Raw genomic sequence first — 22,011 nt, 5'->3', positions numbered from 1 at the left:
TTCCTGCAATTATTTTTGTTTTGCAGAGTTCTGTATTGTGGGTGAATAAACACATCACTTGCAAATAGAGCAGTAGATCAAGTGGGTTGCTTGACTTAAATGTTATCAGTTATTTAGAATAGGAGACTTAATAATGTCAGAGAATATTTTGTAGTTACTGGTTGGGTTTTTTTCAGATTGATCACAAATCCATTGTATTTTCTTTAGCTTACCTTTGCTTCTTAACTTCAGTTAGAAGTCAGTTGTTTAAACTGTTCATATTTAAAATGCATGTAGTAAGCAACATACCTTTCTTTCGGTAACGTTTCCTGTTGCTTCCGTTTCCCCTTGATTATTATGTTGAAAGTATTATTGTAGATAATTTTTCAAGCTGATGAGAGACTTTAATCTTCAGTCAAACTTTGAAAATGGAGGAGGAAGGTTTTCTGAGATAAAATGACCTTTTACAGTAGGTTTCCTTGTTCCCCTTTCAAAGCCACTCCAGGAAAAAAAAAAGCTGAAAGAACAGGCACCAATTTTGAGCCGCCGCCTTTTTTTTTTTTTAATTGGCCTTTAGGAAAGAACTAATTTGTGTCTTGGCATTTCCATTGTTTATTGCGCTGGTGTTATACATATACAATGTTTCAAATCGTTAAACTGCCTACAAAAAGCATCTGTTAGTTGCATGCTATTAACCTGAGATTTAATTACTGATTCACAGATTGATGGCAAACTGACTAGTTCTTCAGACTTACCTACAGATGTCTTTGGCCCTTAAAAAGAACCAATTTATTTTTAGAAATAGTAGGCAAGTCTGTTGTTGGTGTTATACATATACAATGTTTCAAATCGTTAAACTGCCTACAAAAAGCATCTGTTAGTTGCATGCTATTAACCTGAGATTTAATTACTGATTCACAGATTGATGGCAAACTGACTAGTTCTTCAGACTTACCTACAGATGTCTTTGGCCCTTAAAAAGAACCAATTTATTTTTAGAAATAGTAGGCAAGTCTGTTGTGTTCTGGTATTTTCTGACACATCAGGAATGATTCATTCTTCAAGCTGAGTAGAGGAGAGAAACATTAAATTTACTCAGTGACTTTTAGTTCTTCAAGGACTCAAAGGTTGTTCCAAGCAGCAACATCTGCCCTGAAAACATTTTCCAAAGTTAAAGTTCCTTGTTTTGGTTAGTCCAGATTTTTTTTTTTTTTTTAAATTAAATTATAAATAAACATGTTGCATTTTACAATAAGAGCTGTGAAGGAAATTGTTTGCTCTATAAAATAATTCATCCAGGCCTGTGTTTAAATCATCCAAAAGCAATAGCTGGTAGTTATTGTTCTGGACTATATACTGTCAAATTTGCTAAAATCTCCAAAAGTCATTTCAATGGAATGGACTGATAGCTTTCAGTACTAATGGAATAACTCAACACCCCTTGAAATGAGTTGGTTTAGATATTTTAAAGTCTGTCATACATAATATAGACTACATATACTAATTGTGGGCGATGACTCATTATTTCAATCAAAATTACCCATGTCCATAAAGAAACTTTTACATGCACTGTTTTTAAAGTCTTGCAATGTTTATCTGACTTCTTGTATTTCAACTTTTAAATATTGTTGATTTTTGTGATGTTAAAATACTTTTGGTAATGCATTCTTTTAAATTTAATTTCTTTGGTGCATTAGTCTAGGAAGGGTATCTATGGTATGGCATGTATGCTAACCTCTTCCATACAATCAAAGCTGTCATTCATGATCATTGTCTATGGCCCAGGCTTCCCCTGAAGAATTACAGTTTTGTTATTTATTGTTGCGCTTATACACCTGGCAAATTCTAACACCAGGTTGAGTTAATATCCCAGGCCTTACCAGCATGTTAAGTTCAGCAAAATCTGAACTTCTGAGGAATGAGAAGGATGAGAGACCTGCTCAGTCAGCCTTATCTTTATGCCCTGGTTTTGACGGTAGCTGATGGAAATTTTCTGCATGCACTCCAGTTGCATTCCCTGTGTTGATGATAGCTGTCTTGATTGATAGAGGACTCTGCGGGAGCAGCTTGGCAGGCTGTGATAGTAGTAAGAAGCGCTGTAGGAAGGACATGGCCCTCTGTAGGGCAGGAAAATGAGCTGCTCTGACTCCTCTGTGGTTGGTCAAGGGGAGGCATCTATGGAGACCTTCAGAATCTACAAGGCTGCCTCCTGTTGCTGGATTACGTAGATAACTGATAGCTGCCGTCCTTGGTAGTCCTTAATTGTAGTGTCAACACTGACCAGGCTTGAGGGCTCTTTAACAGAAGTCAGAACTGAAGGGGGCTCATCATCTTACTTCTCCAGTTTTCCTTGCTAGTGCCTGATGTTTTTATGCTGTTGCCACCCACCCTCAGGGGACATAATGGTTCCTCTGGACTTGATATTGCTTATCTTGTTTTCTGTTGATTTGCCAGTCATCCTTATTGTGTATTCCTGTTTGCAACCTCTTGTACTTAATCTTGTCCTCTGGCAACTTTTTGTTATCTGGCTAACTCCTGTGTGCAGCTGTGCCAACACTCTTTGCCCCTTTGGTGTTCACATACTTAGGTAAAATGCTTATATATTATGTCTGGCTATGCCATCACGATGCTACAGAATACTTGCATACCATTGTTGGTAACAAGAGTTTTGTACGCTTATATTCAACAATCTAATATTAATTATATCCTGATTAGTACATTTATAACTTACAGGTGTCACAGGCCTCTGTTTTGACTATGGTGTAGGCTGTGTTTGCCTATCAAAGGAGTTTTGAGTCCTAACTCTGTATTAGGATGTTACTTAGAGAAAGGAATAAAGTTTGCATATGACGGTTGCATGATTACGGAACGTTTTTGGAAAGTTCGCTAAACTCATTTTCCTGGAAAGACATACCGTCAGATAATTTTAACCTTGCCTTAATGTCTGTCATTGAATTTCCTAGGTATTTGAGCAGAAAGAGAAATGTTAGTTTTAGGATTTAGCATGCTGTTTTGCAGCTGAGATGTTCCTGTGGCCGAGTAGTGCTAAACTATATTATGTGATTCTCAAGTGCTCCACACAGCTTGTGTCCAATGTAGCGAGGTTGGGATCGTAGTCGTTTCATTTGTTTGGAGTTCAGCTGTTATAGGATTAGCAAGGGACCTCACGAGGCATGGCCCATGTCTACTGCCCCTGTTATCTGTGTGTTACCTGTTCTTGCCCCCCTCTTTTCTTCTGCATCTTCTAGTTTCAGTATCTCCTGTAGTAAGATACAGGATAAAAGTGTTCTCCGTTTCTCTTCTGATACTACAACCGTTTCCAGCTTACCCTTTTTTCCTCATTTGCTTATGTTACTGTACAGTAGTGACAGTCATCAGTTTTTATATAAAGTAGCTTTTTGACATTCTCTGCAGCTGCGTTGGATCTCTGAAACAGTTGAATGGTTGCTCTTTGCTTGGATGGAGAGTCCAAACTGTGCAACAAAGTTGTATGTGCTCCAGTCCCAATCCAGCCTCTCTACCCATGCAGTGTGGAACCCTCCCATGCCCTTGACCAAATGATCTAGTTAGCTGATTCCCCACTGAACTAGTCCTCTCTGTAGTATCTGCTTTCGATGCACCTCTCTTACCATGCCTGGAAATTATGCATACCCTTTTTTTTAACACCTATTTTGGCAGGTTTAAAAGTTGAATTACTTCTGGGTTCTGTGCCACCTCCTGACTGGCAGTGGGTGAAGGTGCAACAGGGGGATCATACCTGAGGCAGATAGGCCAGAGCCTGCCTGGTGCGTATGTAGAGACAACAGAATCACCTACAAAACCAAGGATTTCTTTATTTCCTCCTTCCCTTCACCTCTCTTTCCTCTCCCCTTCCCCACTAAAACAATAAAATTCCAGGTCACTTGGGGAAGGAGAACGTCAGCATCACAGTGTAAGGGCAATGAATCTTTAGACTTTGTATTGCCTGGGGAAAGAGGGCTCAGATATATCCAGAGGGACAAATGGACTTTAATAAACAAGAAAAGCGCTTCTGACAAGCAGCTATAATGATTTTGCCATTTTTCACTTGGAAGATAGGTCAGAGGTCAATAACGTGCCATTTTTGTACTGCTTTCACTGTTGTATTGACAGAGAATGGACAACTTTGTTCTAAACCAGTTAACAGAGGTATAATGGTTCAGATTTCCCTTCATCAGGATCAGAGGAAAAAATATCTGAGCTGCTTAAAGTGGTCCTATCAATTGATTTTGTAATGACAAGCATGCTTGTATTGCTATAGTGAATCTGAACAGTGTGCTGGCACTTAATTCTAAATACTTGACCCATAAATTTTGTATGAATTCAAGCATTAAAAAGTTTCCTGAACCTTCCCACTGTAAGGCCTTGATTTTTACACGTTTGTACACACAGCGCAATTAGATGGTTGTGCTGCTATTCAGAGGCACCTTGACAGGCTGGAGAAAGGGGACAACAGGAATCTCATGAAGTTCAATGAAGGGAAATGCCAGGTCCTCCCCCTGAGGAGGAATAACCCCATACACCAGTACAAGCTGGGGGACAACTGGCTGGAAAGCAGCTTTGCAGGAAAGGCCCTGGGGGTTCTGGTGGACACCAAGTTGAACATGAGCCAGCAACATGCACTCATGGCAAAGTACGCTAACAGTCTCCCGGGCTGCATTAGGAAAAGCCTTCCCAGCAGGTCGAGGGAGGTAATCCTTCCCTTCTACTCGGCACTGGTGAGACACATCTGGTGTGCTGGGTCCAGTTCTGGGCTCCCCAGGACAAAAGAGACGTGGACAAACAGGAGCGAGTCCAGTGAAGTACCATGAGGATGATTAAGGACTTGGAGTATCTGATGTATCAGGAGAGGCTGAGAGAGCTGGGACTCTTCAACCTGGAGAAGAGAAGTTTCAGGGGGATCTTATCAATGTGCATAAATACCTGATGGGAGCAGTAGAGAAGATGGAGCCAGGTTCTTCTGAGTGGTGCCCAGTGGCAGGACAAGAGGGGACAAACTGAAACACAGGAAATTCTGCTTAAACGTATAAGAAAAAGATTTTTTAATGTGAGGGTGATCAAACAGTGGCACAGGTTGCCCAGAGAAGGTGTGCAGTCTCTGTCCTTGAAGATATTGAAAACCCGACTGGATATGATCCAGGGCAACCTGCTATACCTGACTGAGCAGGGGCATTGGTCTAGATGATCTCCAGAGGTCTCTCCCAACCTCGGTGATTTTGTGACTCTCTAAGCTGGGCAAACTTAAACCATTGAATTGGAAGTGTCAATGCTACAAAGTCTATAGGTTTGGTGTAGGGGTTTTGTTTGGGTTTGGTGTGGCTTTTTTCCTGTATATATAATTCCAGCTTATATAATATTTAGCTGTTTCCAAGAAAAATGCTAGGGGAAAATATGTTGCTCTTTAGAAAAATGTAATACTGCAGGCTTTGTAATTCTTGTAATTCTTTTTATAATTTATTGAGGAAATGCTTGTTGTGTGAAGGAGTTTTTCACAGTCCCTTTAACAATCTGCTGAAATCTGGAGAAGTTTGAAGCCTCCACACATGGGCCCTGACCTTTTAGCTGCAAAGATTTTCTGAGTTTCTACCTTTAATAAACAAATGCTCTAGTCAGTCCTGAGTTAAATCAAACCCAAATGAATGTTCTGCTTTGTTTTTCCATTGAATACAAAGTTAAAACACAGACAACCCTACACAGGAAAGAATGGGGAAAGAACTTTGTCAAAGTTGCAAGATGAGCCATTTACACGTTAAGGTATACCAGAATGATGTAGTGTCTGTGATTGAAAGAGGTAATTTGAAGCTAAGCTTGAACGTATAAAATAGGTGGCACTTTTATAACATTCTGGAAAATTGGGTCCTGATTTTCAAACTAGGCAGTAAAAGTAATGGGTGTTTTTGATTAATTTAGCAATAATTTCTCTGTACCTCTGTTCCAGCTTGTGGAATGGAGAAGATAATGGTGTCTAGTCTTACTAGATTAGGTGATGGTTGTGAAGACAAATGCATTAATATTTGTAAGGCGCTTAGCTAATTTACTGAAAGCCCAGGAGTAAATTAATAATTTTGTATTCAGCACAACATTTATGAAGTAAATCAGACAGCAGACCATATATCGAATGGATAGGACAGAAAGAGATGTCTAATAACCACTCCAGAAGTAATTAAAGGATATATCACTTCCACGTGACAGAAGGGACCAAAGTGATGTTAGGGGTGATATTAATTTTAGTGTTATCTTACTTGCTGGTGAAGGACCCGGCTAACCTTAAATGCAGGGGGTTGTGTATAATATATACAATTTAACTACTATTCTCACAATTTTTTTGCCATGTCTCATCTAAAGAGAAATTGCGTTGTGTTTTTTGGTCTCTGAAAGAAGAAATCATCATATCATTTAAGAATATGTTTCTGCACTGATCTTTTGAACATTAAAATTGTCCTTTTCTATGTACCCTGGGTTTATTGCTTTAGTATCTTCTTGAACACTGTTTGTCTTTCAGGTTTAAAATTACTTGCTTTGGTACCCACATATCTGTTCTCAAGTTGCTTAAGGTTTGATGTGTCGTTTTTTGGGTTTGGGCATTTTTTTTTTTCATGTTGGACAAGATGAGCCTGAAGTCACATTGCTTAAAAAGAACGACAGCTCCACATCATTTAATTACTGCATGTGGTTGGCTGTTTATGTCCTGATACACGTGTACATCAGAGCATTTTAAACATAAAAGGAAAAAATGAAGTGAAAAAAATGAATGGATTACTGTGATAAGAAAACTTGGTTTTATTTTGCAGTCCTTGTCTTTCGCACTGAGTCATAAGCTTTCCTGCTGTTTGCTCATGTATTTTTTTCTGTGTATATCACTTTATTAAATCATGTTGAGAGCTTTACAGAGCTAAATGTCTACCCTTTTGGAGTAATATGAACTGTTTTGACATGTAAACCACTTACAAAAGCTCAGCTCTCCTTCTAAGGGAAGCATTCTTAATGTGATTTGCAGTGCTAATTTGTTTTGAGATTTGACGTGTATTTGAAGTAGAACTCACCAATACCTTTGCATTTTTAATAGACTTGAGTTGGAATGAAATAAAATTGAACTGTACTAAACAGTCTTATCTTTATAATTTCAGTGGCCGAACTGGAAAAATTCGAGTGCAGTCCCTGAAAATTGGCTTGATGTCTCTTTCTAAGGGCCTTCTGGAAGAGAAGTACAGATGTAAGGAAGAATGTATTTTATAAAATGCTTAATTATAGAATTAAGTCATGTACAGTAACAACACACATTGTAGCAAAATTTGTAGTAAAACATTTCTCATGCCTGTAGCAAGACAGTTTTCTTGTGAGTAAAATAGAATTGTTGCTTTCATTATCATCAGCGACAATGGAGAAAGTAGGATTTATATCCTGACTGGAAACTATTGATGTCAATTATGCATCATCATAATGCACAGTATTGCGCTCCCCAAAAGCAAAGGTGAATGTAGCCGTGTGGAAGCTAGAGAAGTATTCTATTTGACTGATTCTGTTCTCGTGTGTGTGTGTGTGCGTGTGTGTGTATGTCTTGTTTAGGGAAAAATCAAGCAAGTCAGTGTTGATTGGAACAGATTGATATGTCTGATAAAGCAAGGAAATACATCAAAATTCAGCAATTGTATTTTGTGGTCTATGAAAAAGGTGATCTGAACTCTGAAAATAGTTTTCCAGTATCTGTGCTTCCTGCCAGAATTGTAGAATGAAAGTTTAAATTATGTTGATTTAAGTAATCTCACAAGCTTGAGGAAATACTGAGTAGTATAAAAACATTTCACAAAAATAATTGCAGGAGCAGAAGGGAATTAAGTAACTGTGGCAAAAAATACAGAACAAGAGATTAAGCACTATATAAGAGCATCGTAGGTGATGGACAGTTATGTTATGCACACCATCTTAAAATTACTATTCTTTGCAGTAGTTCCTTCATGCATTTCAGAAACACATGTAAAATGTATAGAGACTGTATTTGCCGTGTACCGTTGGAGCTCTGCCACAATTTCTGCTTTCCTTAGAAGCATTTCTAGGTAATCTTGTAATCTTGGTTATTAACATTGAGCAAAAGTGCAGGTATCCTATGCATTTTGGCATCTGAACTTGAGCCCATACTAAGACTTTGGGTTTTTTAGTTTCCTTTTGTCATTTGACATATATATGAATTAGTCCATAACTAAAAGAGCTTGGCGGACATACCTTTGTTCAGTAATAACAATTCAGGAGGTAATCTGCCATTTGGTGTGAAATAAAAGGCTTTCATAAAGTATAGGAGTTACTTGGGCTGTGGATAACAGAATGATAACCCTACCAAAAGATGGTTTAAAAAAACCCCCAAAACCTGGGAATAAACTCACATTAAATTGCTATCAGTAATGAATTAGTATACTTACAGTTACCAAATACAGGCACTGAAGCAGAACGAGGAAATGACTAGGTCGGATTAATTTTTATGTTGTTGCTTTGTGTCTAGTAGTAAAATAAAAATGGCAGCTGATGGTGGCTGCAGATTTGCATAATCTATGTTAACAGGGTGGACTTTTTCCTGAAGATTGCTGTGAAAAGTCCTAAAAAATTAGTAGAGAAAAAGTCTCGGAAGACTTTTGTACCAAGTGATCATAACTTCAACCTGAAATACATCTGAAATTGAAATAGTTGCTCGGCTTCTCAAAGCAGAGAATTAATAGTGAGATAATGCATCCTTTTTTTTCTGTTGTTGTTATTCCTGTTCTGATCAGTGGGCGAGGCTTTGATATCTTTGTCAGCTTTATTGTCCTTACAAACCATAAAATTGTCACGAAACAAAATTCTTCTGTCTGAAAGAAATTTTGCCGAAGAAGGAAGGAACAGTGTCAGGTACTTTATTGGCCTCTGGTTATTGGCCTGCGGCGGCTATGCAGTCAGTGTTTTGGGGTCCTCTGGCACCAGCTGCGTCACAGACTGATCTTTGGTGCGAGCTCTCTTGCTTGTTTTGATTTTGTCACACCCTACTAATCATCTACTGTTGAGAGAAATTTTGTCGTATCTATTGAGCTTTCAGATCCTCAGGTGAAAACCATAATGGAAATGCTCAGTATTTTCAAGAAAATAAGTCGCTTGGAGGGAAGAGCAGTACCCCCACATGGGTGCTTAATATGGATTACCTGCCTTCTGATTTTTCCCTTTCTCAGACCAGCTCCTGACATTTGTTTCTCCTTTTGGCTATATTTCTTCTAAGCATTTCTGAAGCATTGTCAATCCAAGGCTTCTCTGAGCATGGTAGTCATCCTACAGTTGCAGTTGGAGCCCTTAGCAGAGCACAGACCATGCCATAAATGTTGTAGTCTTAGAGAAGCAAACTCTTCTCAGCATAGTTTGTAGTAAAATAGGCAAGTTTCTTGTTTTAAAAACTTTGAATGAACCCTTCAATCTTTTGTAAAATGCTTAACCAGACTGTCTGCTCAAGTGTTTTCTACCTCAGCCTTCCCAGAGACCAGCCTTTCGGGGATTAACGTGTAGAAACGTAATTTCTGGGCTGCTGAGACATTTGGTTTATGAAATAATATGGTAAACTGACAGGGGATGATAATTTCAGTTTACCAGTACAATCGACCTTCATCTTTCTCTCTTACCTTTTTAGGGAAATCAAGCTTTTGTTCTTTTTTCTTTCTTTAATGTGAAGCCTGTTTCTTTTTTGTTGTTGTTGTTAACTGTACGTTCATTTCCCATATAGGTAGGATCTTTTTACTTCACACATTTTTTAAATATGTTTTGCCAGAGAACTTCCTGCATTTTTTTTTTTTTAATTTAATTAAGCTTCTTTTTAAGATGCTAGACTTCAGGTTTGTTATGAGAATGAATCTTTAATTAAAAAAAGTTCCAATTACTTTAGAAGAAACATTGAAGCCTCAATTAAAGAATGTCTATTCTTGAAAACATTTAAAGACACGCTTAACTTCAAGCACACGCCTGGATTCTCCTGTGAATAAAAAAGGACCTGTAAATGTAGTTGGGTTGCTCTAAGCTGGTTACATCTATGCTTGTAGGGCAAATAGTCCAGGGTCTCTTTTTGTTGGTGACGCCAATGACCTGGTCTGGCTGTATCCGTGTTATGCTCTCCTTTCTCCCCAAAACAGGGGCGTCCCATGTGAGGTGCCTATTGGAAATGATCCCTGACCCTGACCCTGCCTAACTCTTGCGTCATTCCTGGCTATTTTGGGGGCGAGAGTCAGTAGACTTTGATCAAAAGCATGATGGATATACTTTTAGCAGCTTAATGATAGAGATGACAGCATTCCAGTGCTTGGGCTTAGACTCTGATGCGCTGCTCAGTTTGCAGGTATAGAAGTAGCCTTAAAAAATGGAAAAGGGGAAAAAAAAAAAGGATGCACAAATACTCGGAGAATGATAAACAAAACACTGCTCCTTTTTACCACTAGTTGTTCATACATTATTACAGGACTTCTGAATACTGTGGAAAAATGGAACATTTTTAACCACTCAATTTTAGTGTCCCAAATGTTCTTGGAAGGTGAATTTCAATCATATCAGCAAGTGTTTGCAACAGTAAAAATTTTAATTTGCATGTGTGATATTCACAGCAGGTTTTATGCCTGGTCATGTAATCGGGAGACAAACTACGTCTCAGAGGTATGGATTTCCTGGGGGACAAGAGGAATTTATCTTCCCTCCATTTTCTTCACTTTTAGAGGATGAGAAAAGTCATAGCACTGTGTAATAACTGGGAGCACATTTGTGTGCATTTTGCTCTTACCTGGGCTCATTTTTAACACAGAAAGCCTAGACTTGCAGCAGAAGCAGAAAACACGCATGGAGTTTTATTTAGTGTGTAGATTTGTAGGTTTTGGGTCATATCATTTAATGCATAAAAACTGTAGGATTTGAGGTGAAAAAGAAGGGCTACTTGAAAAATCTCAACTGTGAAGCAGTTCAGTTTTCAAGTGATGTACAACATATTTTTTTTAAAGTTATGTTTATACTGTTAATTTTCAAACCATTTGGAACTAACACTGATACTTTAAAAAAAAGGGGGAGGGGGAAGAAAAAAGAATGTGTGTCCTGTTTGTAACAATGCACATGAACAGATGATGGCACATTTTCCATTTTGCATATTTTTAATTGTATTTCAGTGTAACTATGGAGTCTTTATCACTAGATTCCTTGGAGCTGCTTGGATGGTTCAGGTTTGACAGTGCCAGGTTTGTGATTTGATGTCTTGGCAATTTCAGCAAAAGACATAAAATGTGTGTCGTGGACATCATACTACTAACTGTCTTACTACCATTTTGGTAGTAATTTAATAAACTTTTCCACATTTTCAAGTATCCCCTTCTATACCAGCAAGTAAGTACATTTTTTCAGGTTGTCCAGCTGAGTTGCAGCTTGTGTCCCGTTGGCTGTCATCCTTGAAATAGTAGTGTGAGGCCGAACTGAATTTAAGATTAACTGATTTTTTTTTTTCTTATTTCTGGTTTTTTCCTATGGCTCAGATCTGAATAATTTTTTCTTTTGCTTCCCCAATCATTCCTCTTGTCCTTTTCGTAGAGTCCCTTATACAGTTTAGTCTTTGTATCAATGTATTTTATGTATAAACTTACATATGTACATATTAACAAACTCCATTTATAAGAGATTGTGGCATCTGACATTGCTGGTGGGTCACGTACAGGCTCCCTTTTCCCACTGGTGAGTATGGTGTCTGGGTGCACCCTGTCAGACCTAAAACGAGCTCTCCTCCCATATGTCTGCCACTTGAGAGCTGCTCTCACCATGCCTCCTTTGCCAGGGAACAGCTTGTGGGTTACTTTAAGGAGGTAGGGCAGATAGCAAGAACATTTTGGCTTTCCATGCCTTTAGTGGAGAAGCTTCTCCTCCTCTGTGTCACATCGAAGGCATTGAGGCTTTTGGGAAAAGAGGATACCATCCATGAACTCCCTTGCACTTGGACACTCATCGGTTGTGGCACAGCTGCCAGTGTTAAGTTTTTTTTGTTTTTTAAGTGGAGTGTTTTGGAGGAGTTTGAGCTCTTCAAAGGTATTTGCTGATTTCCTACTTAGGTCAACCCTAGCTGATCACTCTCCCTATTCCCTCTCCTGCCACATCGTTTTTCCTCTATTTACTAGCTCCCCAATCAACTGAAGGTTTAGGGCTTGGGAAATTACTTCATCTTCCTCCCAGCTACAGCAGTTAATGAATTGTTCTTCTTTTGGTACCGGTTTCCACTGTAGACTGATGCAAACAGAAAGAATAAAACAGGCTTTTTTTTTTTTTTTTTTTAATCCTATCAGGTTTTTTAAACTGACTCTTAGAAACTGGAAAACTATCCCAACCGCAGCTGAAGAAGCTAGCCAGGATCTGGGATTGCCAAGATGAGCCTGCAGCCGTGCAGTTACTAGTTCTGTCACCGCTGTTGTCTGTGGGGTTTTTTTTCTCACCACTGAGTGCTGAACATGCTGTAGCATTTGTTTGACTAGGCAAGAGAGGGGCGAGAAAAATACAAGAAACTCTAAAAATTAATTCAGTCATCTGGATTTCTATTTTGTGAAAATCCTTTCTTCTGCCTCAGCCTCCTTTGCCAAGAAAGAAAGTGTGACCAGACTTTCTGAAGCACGCTGACAAAGCTTGACAGTTGCTCCAAATGAAGGGCGAAACAATTTACAGAGTGTAATAAAAGAGTTTCTCTTGAGTGTTTCTGAACAAAGCTTGTCTGTTTCTCAATCAGAAGTGCAGTCAGACTGAATTTTCAAATTTCATTTATTTCTAATCTATTAATGTTTGTTCTGATAGGAAACATGAAAAGCAGGGGAATAGTATAAATGGATTTTATTTTTCTTTTAAGATTACTTGGAGCTTTAATCCAAGCCAGCCACTGAGTGTAAAAGGAGAATGTGAAAGCCAACTGGAATGAACACAAGGAATTCACTTCCATTTCTTCTGTAATTTATACCAATCACAGAATTTAAAAATATTTCTAAGATTAAGTCAGTGTTTAAGATATTTTCAGGAGAGATTAATCTTGTGACTAAATATTTATGTACACAGTTACAAAGTTCATAAATCAAGGATTGTTGGCAGAAACACGTTAAAAATTTTAGTTGAAAGTTTTAACAATTAAAAACATCCAATCAAAGAAATGTGTTAAGAAAGCACTTAAGAAATTTCTGTACCGCAGACGGGCCTATTAATTCAATGCTTTACTGTGACTCTTAAGTAGGTCCAAGCAATATCTTTCTTCCCAGTAAGTGTCTGTATCTGGAACAATTTTCTTGATCCTCTCAGCCTCCATTTTTTCTGTCGTTACAGTCATCTCAGAACGTCCGCTTATACAGCAGGGCTTGACACCTGCCTTAAGAAAAGGGAATCAGTAAAGGGAAAGTATGTGGAAGCAGGCATGGTTATCTGGGAAGCAAATGTGATTAATGTTAAGCACGAGTTGTCTTGCTGGCTGCTGCTCTTGCTTTAAGCTATTTCACATGGCCAGCTGTGACTTGTGGTGATTTCTAGTCTCAGTTCAGAGCAAACATGCTTCTGTCCCCAGCCATCCAAAGGATGGCATAGATTTTAGCATAAGATATGGATTTCTGAAATATTATTTCCTTCTTCCCTAGTGATAACATAGAAAGCGTAGTAAATATTAGGGGGGCAACGTGGTAATGATGGATTAGAACAAAAAGCTGTTCTGATTTTGTGATGTCTCTCTTGTTTTGTCACACAGCTGCTCCTAGGTAAAACAGGAGCTGCAATGTACGGTTTTGTCAAGAGATGCCATAAGAAGCTGTATAGTTTCATTCATTTGGCCTTACTTTTCTCATTTGTATGGTTACGGATTGTTGTGGTTTAACCCGGCAGGCAGCTAAACACCACACAGCCGTTCGCTCACTCCCTGCCCCCACAGTGGGATGGGGGAGAGAATTGGGGGGGGTGGTAAAATTTGTGGTTGAGATAAACACAGTTTAACAGGACAGGAAAGGAAGGGAAAATAATAATCATAATGATGATAAAAGAATATACAAAATAAGTGATGCACAATGCAATTGCTCACCACCTGCTGACCGATGCCCAGCAAGTCCCCCAGCAGCGGTCACCGCCCTCTGGCCAACTCCTCCCAGTTTATATACTGAGCATGATGTGACGTGGTATGGAATATCCCTTTGGCCAGTTTGGGTCAGCTGTCCTGGCTGTGCCCCCTCCCAGCTTCTTGGGCACCCCCAGCCTTCTCAGTCGGTAGAGCATGGGAAGCTGAAAAGTCCTTGACTAGTGTAAGCACTGCTGAGCAACAACTAAAACATTGGTGTGTTATCAACATTGTTCTCACCCTAAATCCAAACCACAGCACTGTACCAGCTACTAGGAAGGAAATTAACTCTATCCCTGCCGAAACCAGGACACAGATCAAGAAAATGTAGTCAAAGTAATCAAGATTAGATGAGGGTAAACTATTGTAAATGGGACAGTGGCCATCTGTAACCACATCTGGATTACAAAAATTATAAAGCTCGAGCTGCAGCGTTACTGAATAAAAGGGGTTGTACATGGAAATGAAATGAGCTGGTGCCTCTTGTCGGTGTTGCAGATCTCTTCAAGGAAGTGGCAGGCCCCACAGAAATGTGCGACCAGAGGCAGCTGGGCCTGCTGCTTCACGACGCTATCCAGATCCCGCGGCAGCTTGGGGAAGTGGCAGCCTTCGGTGGCAGCAACATTGAACCCAGCGTGCGCAGCTGCTTCCAACAGGTAAGATAACAAAGGCCTTCATGTGAAAAAAACCTTCTGTCTCAAGTCTTAAGATTCACTTTTACATGGTGTAAAAAGAAGAGAGGAATTTAAAAACATCCATTGAGTTTTTGAACAGAAATGAATATGCTTCTGCAACTAAATGTGGGAATTTATTATGAAAATGCAGCTGTAAAAGATGGTTTATGGTTTAGGAGAGGATCAAACAAATTACTTTTTAGCAAAAAGAATATATAAATCTTTGTGGTTTTGACAATATTGACTACTCTAAAAGCTGTTAAAAAATTTTGTAGCAGCTAATTATCCTGGTTTGCATCGTTCAGAGCAACCTGATACTGAGAGAACAATGTGCTGGACCAACTCGTGATCTCAACAGAACAAGAGAATTACATTGATAGTAACTTTTGACCTTGTGCATCAGGAAATTGTTTAGCGTTATTTTACTGACAAAAAAGCTTGCAGTTGCACGAAACTTCAAGCATAGTCATTTATATATTGTAAGCCTTTATGCAACAGATCAGAACATGGAATAAAGCTGTCTTACAGCCTGCTGTTCAGCTCCACACTACATGCAGGGGGTTAATGAGGCTGCAAGGAGTGTCTGTCTGTTTAAAGAAGATGAGAATTAAAAAGAGGATGTCGTAATGGAACACAACCTAACTCAGACTTTGTCAAGGATGCCTAAGGCTCCGACTGTTTGCTAGTGATAACTATACTGCTTGAGTGTATTGTTTCTGTGAAAGTGGCTGCTTTGAGCATTGTCAGAAATTATATATGGATTAAAAATTCACTATGGCATGTATAAAACTACTGAATTTAATATTTCTGATTTTATTGAATCAAATATTAAATGTTATAGTGAACTTTCAGAGCATTTTTCTTTTGCCATTCTTTCATAGACATTTCTACATTTTCATCCAGTGCTTTGAAAAATTCAGTTGTGCTAGCTTTTTTCAGAACTATTAGATTCATTTCTGGACTCTGAGATGATTGGAATTGGAAGACTGTTTGTCCAGATCATGAATAATTTGGTAGATACTTATGGAAGTTGGTTTGACCAATTAACCGTGTCAACTTCCCCTGAGGTTTTAACATTGCTGCTTCAGACAATAAGGGATGGTGCTTGACATCTATCGCTGGCCTTGAGTGGTTCAAGTCATACTGAAATAAATTATTCATTTGTTAGTGGCAGACTTTTTCTGTCACAGAGGAATGATCTTTATGTCCCTCAAGGATCTGCCCCATGTCCCATGCTGTTCAGTTATGGGTGAGGGGTGCTAGCAAGGTAGTGTTTAAGTACTTCATGTGATATTATGGTTATACTGAGGATGAGGTTGCATCCCTTGTCTCACATGAATAGCTCAAGTTCAGTCCCTGGTCATTAAGAGAGTGTAGAGAAAGCGTGCAGCTGCACGACAGAGTTATCTCAGCCTAGTGAAAACAAGTATTTTGCTGGTGGGGAAAGCATGTTATTCTTTTTTTTCATGTTGCTCCCTCTTACTGGCAAAAATCGACCTGGACTGTGAATAGGTTAAGAAGCCTAGTGTTGCTTCTTGTCATGTGTTACCATTTAAGAATAACTTTCATTTTAAGTTGTGTCCTATTACTTCCAGTGAGCTCAGAAAGATGACCTCTGTTCTTATTGCTGACAAAGTTGATGAATATAGTACCTTTACAGCTAGGCTTCTCTGGTGGTTACAACTTAAAGAGAATGTGGAAGCATGTTTGTTTGCTTCTGAAAACAAACATACTAATACTTTAGCTCTGCTATATTCTTGCAGTGATTGCCTGTAAGTGGCAGATTTCTCTCTCTCTCATTATTTTTTACCTGCTTATGTATTTGTGCGTTTGAATGTGCTAACTTGAAAGAATACCATGGGCTCGGAATACAATAAAAAAAATTGCATGATCCTCATGGCAATTAGTAGACACGTGCAAGCCCTACTGACTTTTAGCGGTCTTGCATCGATCTTAATTCAAAAGACAACCATGTCTTTAGTGTGTCTGAACTGCAGAACGCTTCCCTTTCATGCTCCCTTACTTCTTTCTCAAGTCCTTTCAGTTCAAAGATGGCTTTACTATGGACTCCATTAATCCTTTACTATGTACTCCATCTTTGTTACCATCTGTCTCCTCTATCACAGCTGTTTAATCTCTGTGTTCTTACTAACTTGTTTTCTTTATTTGCATTTTAATCGAGGTTGTTTCTTGTATCCTGTAACTGGTTTTACATTAACTTGGCATGGAAAGGATTGACACAGGTTGTTGGGTTTTTTTAATTGAATTCTAAGAAAAATCTGCTTGTGTGTGTGTTGATTTTTTTTTTTTTTTTTTAATTTGGATGTGGGTTTTTTTTTCTCTCCACAGAACCACAATAAGCCAGAAATAACTGTAAAGCAATTTATAGATTGGATGCGCTTAGAGCCACAGTCTATGGTATGGCTACCAGTTCTGCACCGCGTGGCAGCTGCAGAAACAGCAAAACATCAGGCTAAGTGCAACATCTGTAAAGAGTGTCCAATTGTCGGCTTCAGGTAAGAGGAGGGGAGTTGGATGCTAGGTTTCTCTGAAAATAGCCACACTTTTAAGTCTTCCAACAAGTACATGTCTTTGTTTTTCCACTGTCTTCCTGCTTTAAGATGGGATCTGCCACCCATGGTGAGGCCACAGTTTGGCCTGAGCCAGTGCGTTTCTGGCTCCTGCAGTACCACTGTTAGACATCCAATGGTCCTGTGACTGACAGGTGTGCAGAGCAGGTTGTCATTGGGTGTTTTGGCATCGGTGGATCCAATAGGTAGCAAATGAAGTGTAAATGCACCCCATGTGTTCTGTAAGCACAAGACCAAAAGGAGCTGATCAGTAAGAAAAAAATGTGGGCTGGCTGTTTGCTTTCCTGCATAAGGCTTGGGAAACTAATTCATGCCAGGCAATACTGAACACCCTTCGACAGCAATCTTTCCTTGCTTGGCACAAACATTGATATGTTACTGTGATGAGACGTGCACAGTTCCTGTCTAAAGCATCGAATGTAATGTTCAAAGGAAGCTGTGAATTCTGAAAGAAAAAAATGACGCCAGGTATATTCTCCATGTTATCCTCCTAAACTGTATGATTTTGCTATGAATTATCATCATGGGGCATGAGATAGTTGGTACCCTTAGTGAGTACTGTTACAACTAACATGCATTTGTGAATTGATGGCCCCAGTGTATAAAATGATGCAAAAAAAAAAAAAAGTAGGGACTAGAGGTGAACATAACTGGCTTTCTCCTCTGCTGTGGTCATGAAGTCCTTGTTTATATCTATACATGATCTTAAAAAAACCAGAAGTAAATAAATCAATGTAATTTTAAAACTTTATTTTACATTATTTTTATACTTAAGGAATTCCTAAGAGTTTTATTTTCTGAAATGTGTAGAATTTCTGAGCATCAAAATTATGTGAAAATGTTTAAGCTAAGTGGTAAATGTAAAAACGCATAAAAGTAAACCAGTCCAGTTTATAAATGTTTTTTCTGAGATACCATCTGAATACTAAAGAGAGGAAAAGAAGAACTAAAGCAATATAGTTTTCAGTCAGTTTGAACTTTAGAATTATAAACTCTTCACACTCCATCTACGAAGCTGATGCTTGTAAGATTTTCTGCTTCAGAGCAACTTGGGCAACAGATGATTGACATTGGCTCTCTATATGGCGATAGGAGGCAGGAATTTCTTTTAAATACTCAGTGAGGTGACCTGTGTAGTGTAGGAAGGTTGTGTGAAGTGGACTAAGAGGGCTACGGGTTTCCTGTGTCCCGTGCAGCTGCTGCAGTGGCACCGGTGCCCCTGGGTCTGCAGCTGTGACGAGTGTTGGCCATGCCATGTCCCGGTCGCACACACCCGTGCACTTCAAGGTGCTTTCTAAGCTAATCCCAGCAAACTCGCTGTATCTTTGTGTTGCTGCTGCTGAAAAGCAGATGACACCATTTCAGAGAATAATTTGCCTCGTGAGGCTTAATAACAAGTAAATATTAGAACTAAACCTAGGAAGCTCTAATCACTTTGTTTAATGTCCCCATAGGTACCGGAGCTTAAAACATTTCAACTATGACGTCTGTCAGAGCTGTTTCTTTTCTGGCCGTACAGCAAAGGGGCATAAATTGCATTACCCAATGGTGGAGTATTGTATACCTGTGAGTACCAATTCACTGACCGTTCCTAAGAGATTGTTTTTGCACTATTTGAGGTCTAAATTTTTTTCATAGTCTTTTGATACCTAGATATTTTGCCAGGATTTATTTTCATATCTTTAGTAGGGTCTGTCTTCCTGCCTTTCTATTTGAAAGTCATCAGGGACTTTGCTAGTGCTGCTGATTTTATGTGGGCAGCGTTTGGATACTGTAGAAATGAGTAAGCTATCCACCTCTGAGGAAAGAACTTCACTTTTGTTTGGTAAAAACAAAGCTGGAATATTAAATATAATTGCAGTACTTGTACATGTTTCCATTCACACACACTATAAGGGTGAGAAAATGTCAGAGAAAAGGGACTTTACTATTGCTGTACCGTAATAAAGAATATTTAATATTCTAGTAATGCACTTTAATATTTTTAAATGTGCGTGATCTTTGTTTTCAGGTCCAACATTTTGCTTGCTTCCTGAAAACGTGGTTGGAAATATGTCGTGTTTTATTCCCCTGAGTAATTACTGGGATATTTGGAAATTGATGTGTAGCTGGAAAAAAAGTAAACAGAATTGACAGTTTCTAACAAAAAATGGGGTGAGAGGTTTGCCTCCATTAGCTAATAAAAAGTAATTTTACAACACGGTATTTTTCCTAATGAAATTTCAAAGGTATTTTCTAAGGAAGTTTCTAGGAGACTTTCTTAAGTGAAAGAGTGGGTAGCTTCCTTCATACAAATACCACTTTCACTTTTTTTTTATTTGATAGTTGTTTACAACCCTAAGAATTTTAACTCAGTCACAAATAAAGTAATGGGATAATTGGTATGTAATTTAAACAACAGTGGTGAAAGGTCTATATGCTCAGAAAAACAAATTCAGACCAGAATGTAACTAGAGCTGATGAAATAGAGCTGATTTCCAATAGCGTTACAAGATTCTGTGGGGGGGTTCTATTAGGAAAAAAATCATTGGGTTATTTGACTGTCCTTTGCTGTAGTAGTTGGGCTTATTATCTGTGTTTTCCCACTCTTTTTCATCCAATGTGTCTTCCGTAACATAATTCAAATTCTATTAAGTAGTATTTTCACTTCATTATGATCAGAAGAAACCATGAGTTATGTTAATTTATTTTCATTAATTCTGTAACCTAATGTTAGGATTTGATTGATAAATTGGCATGCCAGGCTACCTTCTGAAGAATTTTTTTGAGGTAGATTGCAGCTTTGTTGTTTTTCAGCCAGTTCTAATGTTTGTTATATTCTGTCACTGTTTTTTCTTGAGACACGTATTGGCTGTTTAAGGGCTATGTTTTGAAATTACAACAGATATTTAGGGGAGGGGGAAATGTTGCATGTACAAAATACATAATTTTATGTTATGGTGGACGTGTTGAATATAAAACAGTCTATAATACTACTCTGCAATACAGATTCTTTATCTGCTGTAGCTACAGGTTTGATATGTTTCTTGACATACAATCTAATATTTTCTTATTGGAATTGAAGTTGTATGAAAAGATGTTCTGTCTGTGCTGCTGCCTGGGCATAGAAATGTTCTTGGCATAGTTCATAGTATTGCCTCTAACTTTATTTATACAACAGGATTTTTTTGGATGATTTTGATGATCAAATACATTGGTTTTGATACAAAATGAACTTTTTTTCAGTTTGTTTAATGCTACAGTGGACACCAAGTTGACCATAAGCCAGCAGTGTGTCCTTGCCACAAAGGCTAATGGTATTGTGGGCTGCGTTAGGAGGAGGGTCACCAACAAGGAGGTTATCCTTCCCCTCTACTCGGCACTCGTGAGGCCACACCTGGAGTACTGGGTTTAGTTCTGGGCTCCCCAGTACAAGAGGTGCGTGAACATATTAGAGAGAGTCCAATGATGGGCCACAAAGATGATTAAGCGACTGGAGCATCTCTCCTATGAGAAGAGGCTGAGAGAGCTGGGACTGTTCAGCCTAGAGAAGAGAGAGCTCGGGGGGACCGTATCAATGTATATAAATACCTGAAAGGAGCGTGCAAAGAGGAGGGAGCCAGGCTTTTTTCAGCGGTGCCCGGTGACAGGGCAAGAGGGCAAAGAGGAGGGAGCCAGGCTTTTTTCAGGTGACAGGGCAAGAGGGTGATGGTGACTGAGCACTGACACAGATTGCCTGGAGAGGCTGTGGAATCTCCATGCTTGGAGATACTGAAAAGCTACCTGGACATGGTCCTTGACAAGTGGTTCTGGATGGCCTTGCTTGGGCAGGGAGGTTGGACAAGACAACCTCTAGAGGTTCCTTCCTACCTTAGCCAGTCTGTGATTCTATAGAGTTTTATTTTCCTTCCAAAAATTAAAAGTTATGTCAATAAAAGCATACACCCACAACTGATTGTTTACTTGCTTCCTTAGCCAACGTAGCCAGAACAGTCTGAACATGTTTGAGATGTATTTTTCTTAGATTAATTTATTTTCCTTATAAAGTTCTCTCCAACCTCATCTTCAGTTTATATCATGGTCGTGGAGCAGGAATGTTCTTTGTTAATGTCTGTAATACACAGAAAATTCATTAGATTAATTTATTTTCTATATAAAGTTCTCTCCAACCTCATCTTCAGTTTATATCATGGTCGTGGAGCAGGAATGTTCTGTTAATGTCTATGAAGGCATAAGGTGTGTCAAAATAGGTAATGCTGCTGCTCCACGTAATAAGATACCCTTCCTGTTGCATTAGTCAAATACATGTTGGGAAATTGAAGGGGAAAGAAACAGATTATTTCTGGTATGGGGTATGGTACTGTCCCTAGAACAGGATGGTATATTTCTTCTGATGACTTCTGGGTTTTGTCTGAAGCAGCAGATTTGATGTCTGAAAGAAATTTTCAGTTCTCGTTAAACATGTTCACATTATGTTACTGTGAGCCATTTCATTTACAAGTAAAGACTGTTGTACAGGAAAATATATTCTGGAAATGGCTGGAATCCCCACTGTCCCTGGAACTAGGGACAGCTTGTATTATAATGAAGATTTCTGTTCCTGCTGCAAAAAGAATATAGTTTTAAAGCAATATTAAGTGCAAAATAAGGTAACCCAAGGCAAAAGTCCCTTCTT

The 22,011-nt window shown here is 38.8% G+C and overlaps 1 protein-coding gene across 1 annotated transcript in view; it reads left to right on the top strand.

Annotated features, from left to right (window-relative positions):
• UTRN (utrophin) overlaps positions 1-22,011 on the top strand; it is a 419,780-nt gene that overhangs the window by 359,663 nt on the left and 38,106 nt on the right. Inside the window, exons 62-65 of the mRNA XM_009282506.2 lie at positions 7,125-7,210; positions 14,591-14,748; positions 17,116-17,282; positions 18,812-18,923. Of these exons, the coding sequence (XP_009280781.1) occupies positions 7,125-7,210; positions 14,591-14,748; positions 17,116-17,282; positions 18,812-18,923 (523 nt within the window). The remainder of the gene's footprint in view (positions 1-7,124; positions 7,211-14,590; positions 14,749-17,115; positions 17,283-18,811; positions 18,924-22,011) is intronic.

Source organism: Aptenodytes forsteri, unplaced genomic scaffold, assembly GCF_000699145.1.
Source record: "Aptenodytes forsteri isolate BGI_AS27 unplaced genomic scaffold, ASM69914v1 Scaffold357, whole genome shotgun sequence".
Taxonomy (NCBI): domain Eukaryota; kingdom Metazoa; phylum Chordata; class Aves; order Sphenisciformes; family Spheniscidae; genus Aptenodytes; species Aptenodytes forsteri.
This window is presented reverse-complemented; position numbering and strand designations above follow the sequence as displayed.